General features: G+C 45.7%; 1 protein-coding gene across 2 annotated transcripts; it reads right to left on the reverse strand.

Moving 5' to 3' along the window:
* Nucleotides 1–571: 571 nt before the first annotated feature.
* On the reverse strand, nucleotides 572–8,906 carry PRSS23 (serine protease 23). 2 transcript variants are annotated; one of them, XM_071556098.1, is made up of 2 exons: nucleotides 8,613–8,906; nucleotides 572–3,728 (listed from the first exon to the last, which is right to left on the reverse strand). In XM_071556098.1, the coding sequence occupies exon 2, from the start codon at nucleotides 3,713–3,715 to the stop codon at nucleotides 2,597–2,599; it is 1,119 nt and encodes a 372-aa protein (XP_071412199.1). In that variant the 5' UTR covers nucleotides 3,716–3,728; nucleotides 8,613–8,906; the 3' UTR covers nucleotides 572–2,596. The 2 variants fall into 2 exon arrangements, with proteins under 2 accessions (XP_071412199.1, XP_071412207.1); XM_071556106.1 differs by lacking the exon at nucleotides 8,613–8,906 and adding an exon at nucleotides 8,137–8,186.
* Nucleotides 8,907–9,205: the final 299 nt, after the last annotated feature.

Here is a 9,205-nt window from a genome sequence, read left to right on the forward strand (position 1 = left end):
AGTGGGTGGGAAATATGTCCAATAAATCAGGACTGCACACCCACATGTCAGGAAGGTTGTACGGGTAGCAATATCAAGATGAAAAAATTTCTGCATCCAGTTTTCCTTTAAAAAGTGTGGGTCTCACTGTTGGCCTCAGAGGAACTTTTTTCATGAGCTGCATCAACTAACAGAAGATGGACTGACCTCATTTATGACCTTACACTGACTGGTCCAAATTCCTCCATAGTTTATTTACCCTAAAGCTCATAAAAATAATGTGGCTTTTTAGTCTGATAGGTTGTTTTCAGCTCTAACTACTCAGAGCTCATGACTGGCTTTGGAATTGCAACAGTTATACAAAAGTTATGATTGATTATTACCATCCAAAGGCACAAAGTAATTAAGCCTACTTAAAAACACACAAAAACAAACACCAAAACAAAAACTTTTAACAGGTGGGGGCAAAGAAAAATTGATGGAAAATAAACAGCATTAAGGATTTAATGAATCTCTACCTGACTGTCTTTACAAATAATTAACTGAAATGAAAGTGTAACCCTATTTAGTACAAATACAAGAATGTCTTCACTGAAATTCCATAACTTTTCTTTATTCACTGTGATACATTCAAACAAAAGTGCTCCAGATAACAGACATAGAGTAAAGGAAATTAAAATAAAAAGGCAGAAAAAGACCATCAGATACATATGGTGATTATTCATATTTCAAAGCATTAGTAACTCCTTGTATCTGAGTGCACCAAAAGCCCACATGAGGGTCCACATTTTTGTATGCTGCTTCTATAAAAATAATAGTCATAGGCAGCTCTAGATAAATTTTTTTTCAGAACTAGAGCCAAAGCCACCACAAAAATAAAGCACCATCAGGCATATGTTTACAAATGCCATAGTAATTAGTAGAGTGTAAAAAAGGCTTAGCTGAATTTACATCTTCCTTATATTTGTATAGCATAGGGAAGCTCTGCTTAGATTCCTTCCATGCCAGCTCTGACATTTCACACCAGGGACTTGCATTTGCCCCACAACACTAAGCACCATGGGTAACTTGGTATGCTTCAAGAAACAGTGACAGATGAGTGGAACAGAAACTGGAACCAGAGCCAGTGTCTATCCTCCTATTTAAAAAAATAACATTGGCATGGCAGCATGTGTTTAACCAGGTTACTGCAATACAGTGGCAAAATGCACCTGAGAAATGCTGTTTGTACAGATCACGTTGACGTCCCAATGCTGTTTGTTGAGCTACAGCATTTGGCTGCACTGATTTTACAGTTCTTGTTTTAAATTCTAATTCTGCTACAGTAAAAATATAAGTTATTGGTATCTATAAGAGACAGCAGAGGATCACTTCACAACAAACTCAGGCTGCATCCTAAAAAGAGGCTCTGTGCTCTGTTCCAGCTGCAGATTTACGGAACTGTGCATTCACCAAGGATTATTTGTAATTCAACGGTTTGATGGGGAGGAGGATTCCTACCACAAACAACACAAGAAACATAAGTCAAGATGCTGTACAAGCCACATGTGTAAGGAATATGACTGAGAGACACTTATAAATCTAGGGTCCCTCTACCTCGTGTATTATTAGGTAGAATAAAAAGGATCTTCAACAAATATGGGGGAAACTCAGTAGAACCCTTGTCCTGCTCTCTCCTTTACCTGCTCTGCAGGCAGCAATTCAGATAGCCAGTCAGACCAAAGATAGACTTCCTTTCTGAAAATCTGAGTTGCTGACATGAGATTTTCCTTTAAAAGTCCAAGTAGGACATAAACAGAAAAGATCTCTGTCCCATAGGGATCCTGCTAGGTGTAAGGCTATGCCCCAACTCCTATAGATTTCATCCCATGTGCAATTTGTGGTTCCCAAAGCAGGATGCATTGGCACTGTTCATACAACCAATATCATCTTCACAGTCAAATCCTTGCAACATCAAGGTCTGTTTGCTCAAAAAGCATTTTTCTTAACTATGTTACTAATAAAGTCCCAAATCACTCAGGCTGAAAGAAAGTTAGAAGTGTTATGTGGTTATTTACCCTTCACGCTATTTGTGTGGCATTCATCTCCCACAGCGCATGCCCTGCCCTTTTCACACTCCCTTTTCTCATGCAGGAACACAAAGCTTTAATGTTTGGGCTGCAAACACCATTAAATGCCCCTCTTCAGCCCCCAACAGCATAGAAATATTTTCTTTTAAAAGTTCAGATCAAAGCATTTCTACTAATCCTAGGATTTATTAAAACAAACATTGTAGGCATGAGATAGTCAACAGCGTCCCTTTTACAAGATTCTTTGGAGATGGTTCTGTTTTCATACTGTTTACTGATCCGCCCCTAATTAATCTTCAGTTGCTCAGCTGCAAATTCAGCAAGTCCACCTGCTCCTTCCCCACCCAGCAGACACTCCTTTCTCCCCAAGTTGTAATGATAGCACCACACAGTCCTTGTCCTAAGAACAAGGTGGCTGACTTGAAAAGATACACATCACCTCCCAATGTTACATGATCCCAACACACACATTTGCAGCACAAGTCTAGTCTTTCCTCAGATGAGTAACTAAAACCAGTCATTAAGTGCTTTCAAGGAATTTCATTGTCTTATCCCTCCCTGCAGTCAAGGTAGTTGCCTTTGATCCAGTAACAGATCTGTGCATATTTGAGGGGTGTGATGCGAACAGCTACGTTGAAATCCTGTGGGGTGCCATTCATGTCCACCCACTGATGGCCTGAAAATATACCAATAATTTTACGCTCCCATTTGTGATTCTGCCTCTTCCACATCCTCACATACACCCCAGATCCACTTGCACCTGGCTGGGCATCGCACTGCTGGTATAACAGGTCATATGTTTCATCTTTGACATCACAGAAACGGTAAACCAGGTTTCCTGGACGATCATTGTCATAACCAGAGAAGTGAATTCTCCCTCCAGGCAAGTGTCTTGCTGGTGGACTCACACCTATCTTCATAAACTTTCTTTTATGTGGCTTCTTCAGCTCCAGCAGGGCATAGTCATAATCCATGCCAATGTCATTGGCATTGCCTTTGATCCATCCTTTGGGAACATGTGTCCGTTTCACTCGGATCCACTGGAATTTCATTTTCTCTGGCATTGCTGACTTGGTGCTATTGGCCCCTTTGCCGCCATCTTTCATTTTGGGCTTTAGGAACCCCACCCGCAGTTTCTGAGCTCCTTTGACGTAACTCTTGCCATCATGGATACAATGAGCAGCAGTAAGAACGTGCTTTTCAGCCACCAGAGTCCCAGTGCAACCAGTAGATAGCTTCACTGATGTGGAGAATGGGTAATTCAACAAGAAGTCTTTCCCAAAAATGCTAAACCTGCTGTCATAGCCATAGATCTGCCTCTTAGTTCGAGATTTGCCTTGAGACCCATCAGCGCTGTTGCTCAGAATATAAATGCCCACTTCGGTTTCAGTGAGGCTACCATTGGCATACAAGGTTTCATAGGACAGGTAATGCTTTACTTCTTCATAAGTTGGCAGCGGAGAACTTTTGTGGCATGCTGGGCCACAGGGTGATACCACTTCCAGTCTGGCTTCAGCATCAAATTGTGGTTTGTCCAAGTTCAGGGTAGACTGCGGCAGGATAACAGGAACTCTGTAAGACGGCCAAGTTGGCTTCCAGTGAGAACTGAAGGGCATCACATCTTTAGCAGCACACAAAAGGAGGATTAAAGTGGACAAGCCTGCCATTCTGAAGGCTGGTCTGTGAAAAGCAAAAGGAAGTACAGTTATTCATTCAAACATATTGCAAGATTAACCCACCTTGCTAAGTAACAGCTTGCAGAGAAAAAATATAATAAGGGTCAAGCACTTTGAATGGAGTTAACTTACATTAAGTAGCTCAGATTTCTCAGTGTTAAACTAATGCCTTAACCTGTATCTTGAAACAAGTGTTCCAGGTTAACATTGAAATACAGGCATTTAACCCTTAGACAGGCTGAGCCACCAACTCCCAGCTGACATCAGTGGGAAGTTATAGCATTTGTCTTCACATGGTGTAAAGAAAATTCAGACTGTGTGTAAATCCACACATTCAGAAACCAGAGCTCCTGCAAACAGTAACAGTCTTCAGCTAGATTAGGGCTTTCTCTGAAAGCTCTCCCCCACTCTCTGACTCTGCTGAAAGGTCCTTAAATCTCTTCACACCATTTGCTGTCTCAGTCAGAGACATCAAGCTGATGGTAGGGACAGTCTGTGGACAAAGAAGGTGACCTGACAGCGGCTCGGTTGCAGAACACAGCCACACTGGAGACTTGCTTCCCCTTGCAACTCATGCCAGAGGCTCGTTTCTGCTCCACGTAGCATTTGCTCTCCCCTAGGCTTACATGAGAAAGAGTGACTCAAATACACAAGGGCAGCTAATGAAGGAAGATTACAATTCTTGAGGGAATTTTCAGTTAACATACTGGCTTATTGCTTTATAAACTCAATTAATTAGAAATGCAAACCAACCCCCTCTGAGCACAGGGAGGCAAACAGGACTGTAAATGTGTTTATGAACCGCAGGCAGAGTGCCTCAGACTGCAGAGAACAGCGTGCACTAGTACTGTGTCAAGAAAATGTGTAACTTTAGTTTATTTGAAAATTAGCCATACAGCTGAATCGCTGCAGGAGGCATTGTGCCCTGGGCAAGAAGGCAGGCAGGATCTCCCTCACACAAAGATTATTCAAACAAAACTTCACAATTATGTTGAGCTTACACATATTTTAAACCCTGCTGAGGTTACACTGATCACAACTGCAGGATCATTCCTGAAATGCCTCAAACGAGTAAACCAAAGTAAATCATGCAGGAAATGACCACAGCTATCTAAGAATAAAAAGGAAAAATTCTTCTCTCCAATGTTTTTAGTAGGAATACTCCATTTCTAAGCTGCACCAAAAAAACTTTAAAAGTTACAGACTGCTGAAGTCCAAAGGTTTCCACCTCAAAAAATGGTAGCATTCTCTTTGGGAATGAAGGCTATTGTTAAAGCACACAATGTCCAAAATACCAACTGACTCGTGCAGGATATTAAAACATCTTCACTCCAAAAAACAGACATGGATCAACAGAACGATGCTACTGATACCCACAGAGGCAGGTACTGACTCTCCCAGAAGTGATCACACATTTTATTGGCAACGTTTTCATTAGCAAACAGGACAATTTTGAAGGAACATATTTTTTTCAAGGTTAAGCACTATAGAATGAATTGTTTTATACCAACCAGGTGAGTCATGATGGAAAACACAAGCCATTTTAAACATGAACCAGAATTGAGTAACTTTGAATGTCCCAAAACTGGAAAATACTTGGTATTCAAGGAAAATCACCAGCTCCTCTGACTCCTTCCACAGAAAAGATTAATAACGGATGTGGCTGCATTTTAACAAGCTATGAAATGAGAGAGTTTGACAATGGCATAAGGATGGCACAGGCAACACCTGCGGTATTATTAAATATATAACAGTGATTAGGAAAACAGAGAAAACGAAGGTAACAGGGACAAACAATACCACTTCCCCACAACAATATACAGTGGCATAAGTCAACTGTCAACTGTTCTACTTGTGTCAGTGAGGGCTGCATGCAGCAATATTTACTGGTTTCGCAGTTACAACATGAGAACAGACTGAATCACAGTTATTCTCTGCATCAGGTAGCCAACTGCATGATTAAGAGCACACATTTCTTCTAAGCAGTTTGCCCTTATCTGCTTCATGTTAAAGTTACTCCCACAAACTACATTTGAAGCTTTCCTGATAGACAGAGTCTCTCTAAATTGTACCACTTATGCCACTTCTCAGATCTAAAACCCATTTGTGCTGAGCCAATGCTGGCCTTTGGCTGGTTTATTTAGCTGGCAGGGGAAAACCAGAAGCATCTTGTTGGTTGTTACTTGCTCAAGGAGCAAGATTCCCTCGTGCTTCTCAGCACAGCAACCTGATGAAGAGACTGTGTGCCCAAAAGCTTCTCTGCTTCCTCCAGGATTATCATCTGGGCTGAGAAGAGACTACCTCACCCTGCAACCTGCCCTTCCTTATCTCCCCACTATCACCACCACAGGAACACCAGCACTGGAAAGGCAGATTTAGACAGCAGAGGGCAGCCACCCTATGAAGAGAACAAGACAGGAGCTAGGACTCAAGCTGGTCCTCCAAAAAGGCTTCAGAAGATGGTGTTTGTGCCTGTGCTATGGTGTGCAAAGCAGTACTTACTCCACTCTGTGTCTCTGAGCAAACCTTTCCACACCCCTCCCCTGCTGCTTCTGTGCTATAATCACATTGCAGCTATATGGGATAAAAAAGCCTTTACAGCAGTTACAGAACTTTTCTATTATTTAAAATGTTAATAAAACCTAACAATAAAATACAGCTGTGAGTTTACATCTGACCACAGAAGCTAAGCAGTGCTCACAAGCCAAGGCATTTACCAAAGCTTTCATAATTATATCTCATCTGGAGACATAACTGGTACTAAATCAGCTCTGGAGAGCAATAAATAGAATAAATATGTCTTACTTATAACAATATGCAAGTTAGTATATAGCACCTCTTTCTGTGTAGAATCTTCCTCTTTTAAAAACACAGGAAAGCAGGAAAATGGAGAAATTGAAAAAGCAGTCTACATTTAAACAGTGACCTTCCAGTAAGGCTCTTCTTCCCTCTTACTTTCTCTTTTCCTTTTGTTTTTTGTTTTTTTTTTTAAAAAACAAAAGCTGCAAAAAAAAAAAGCTAGGGTTAAAACTCTGTGCTCAGCTACTTACTTGTGGGTGACCCTGAATGGTGTTCTCAAATCAAACAAACCGGTAAGAAGTGCGTACGGCTATCAGAGAGCAACACTGAATGAATTACGATGTGCTGCTCTACTGTAGCACTGCTCTTCTGTTTCTATTTAAACTGTGTCATAAACTCAATCCACCCTTTGACTCAGTACAAAGCCCTGCTCTGACATCCAGCCTAGGAACCCCCTAGAAGCGGCTTGTACATAATCACACTCGCTAATGGCATTAAAATTGTTTAGAGAATGGAAACAGTGACAGCAACCCCAGGGCTCCCCATGCCACTAAAACACTTTATAGACACTTTTTCCTGCTTGCTGTGGGCATTCATACCCTGAGATCGATGCTGGTGAAAGCAAACTGTCTTGTTAAGGATGGATGTGAATCATTTTTTAATAAGCAAGTAATTTTTCTGCAAGAGTTCACTACTTCAGGGGTGGTTCTTTTGATAGATAGTTAAACAACAATAACTCTTGGATCATCCAGTATGAAAGCCTGTGAACCAAACAGTCTCCATTACATTTTGAAATGAAGAAAGTTTTTCCACATTGCTAGAAGCCAGAATGATTAACATAGGAAAAAAATTAAGAAAGAAAACCAAGACGGCAAGAGAGAAAAACCTGCCTCAAACCAAATTATAAGGGAGAACTAAATCACTGTCAGTGCTGTGCCAAAATACCTCTTCTGCTTTTCCTGGTCACAGAACTTGTTAAAACACAGCAAAAATAATTGAGTCACACTTTAATAATTACAGAAGCCTTACTGCCTTCTAACATCTCTGTTAACCTGCCTGCAACGCTGAGGGTGGTGTGAGGGTGAGGGCTGTAGCAAGAGATGTCTAGGAAAATGTGAAACGGACTTTGATACTGGTAGGCCAAGGGTGTGTCTGTTACCACATGCACCGGGCACAGCACGTATTTTGACATGTGTGTCAGCGACACGCACACAGAGAGGAAAGGGAGCCTAGAATGTGTTTCTCACTGAGTCCAATTCCTGTAGAACAATCTTACTGCCTTCTTTCACCCTCCTTTTCCTTCTCTCTCTTTCCCCGCATGTCAAGCAGCTTCGGTTTGACGGTACGAAAGCAAACCGCGTTACAGCGGACAGTGCCGGTCAGTTCGGATAATGGGATGAGCTGCAGGAAGGACCTGCATCCCCACGGCTACCAAACCATCCGAGTGGCGGGGCAGTCGTGCAAGGGGGTCCGGCCGGACCTTCCCGACCCCTGGGACCTCGCTCGGGGCAGGAGGCGAATCACTGCCCCGAGCTCCAGGGGCCGCTTCACTGAACAGCATGTGTCATGTATTTCTAAAATAAAAAACCACCCCTAAATAACGATGTCCTCACTCGCGGCGACGAGTCGAAGCACAGGACCACAGCAGCGCACTACTTCTGACGCCTCCCAAGCATGAAACGCAGCAAAGTGGCATTTTCCAGCAGCCGTTCCCTCGCCCGCCGTCCTTTCAGAGCCGGTGCCGGGCAGCGGCCGCCCCGGCGGCGGGACGGGCAGGCAGCAGCGCGTTCTCCCTTTTGTCGCCGCAGCCGCCGGGGAGGCGGCGCCGGGTGCGCTCCGGTGGATGCGAGCGGGGTTAAACATTAAGCCCCGGGCGGAGGGAGGGCTCGCTCCGGCCAGGACAGCGGATCCGCCGCGCGGTACCCCGCACCGCCAGGTGCCCGCGGCCCCGCGCCCGCCGGCAGGTGAGGCGCCGGCCAGGACACGGCGGGGCCGGAGCGGCGCTCGCCATCCTCCCCGCCGCCCCTTTGTCCCGCGGGACGACCCGCACCCCGCGGCGCCCTCCCGGCCGGCGGGACCCGCTACCTACCAGCTCCCCGTGGCGGCGGCGTCTCCGGGAGCGGCTCAGGCAGGTGTCGGGGCCGGTCCCGCTCCCATCCCTCCCGCCGCCTCCGCGGGGCTTGGGGGCGCCTCCCCTCCCTCCCGCCGGGCGCCGGCCCTCGGCGGCGCGCTCCGACCGGGGCGGGGCGGGGCGTAGCGGCGCCTCCCGCAGGTGGATCCCGCCGCTGGATCCTGCCGCTCCGCTCCTCTCCTCGCCGCTCTGCTCCTCTGTTCTCCTGTCCGCTGCTCTCCTCTCCGCTCCGCAGCACTCCCGACGCCGCCGCCCCCTGCCCGCCCGCGGGTCCCGCCGCACCGCCCCCTCCCGGCCGGACCGACCCTGGCCTCGGCCCCGGCCCCGACCCTTCGCGCAGGCTGCCCCCGGGGCACCCCCTTTTTTGTTATTTTACTGCTATTTTCATTTGTTCCCCGAGATAAACCATATGTTGTTGCCTCCGTCGTTGTTTTCGTTCGCCATGCCCTGGCACTGCGGGCAGCCCAGGGGCTGCCGTGCCCTCACCCCAGTTCGGGGGTGGGAGCTGTCGGGGGCAGCGGTGGCACCTCTGCGGCCCCCAAGGTGCCAGG

Source organism: Pithys albifrons, chromosome 1 (assembly GCF_047495875.1).
Source record: "Pithys albifrons albifrons isolate INPA30051 chromosome 1, PitAlb_v1, whole genome shotgun sequence".
Lineage (NCBI taxonomy): Eukaryota > Metazoa > Chordata > Aves > Passeriformes > Thamnophilidae > Pithys > Pithys albifrons.

Bases quoted from the DNA above. Each gene is read 5' to 3' on its own strand.
- PRSS23 (XM_071556098.1), bottom strand. From the start codon at position 3,715: ATGGCAGGCTTGTCCACTTTAATCCTCCTTTTGTGTGCTGCTAAAGAT.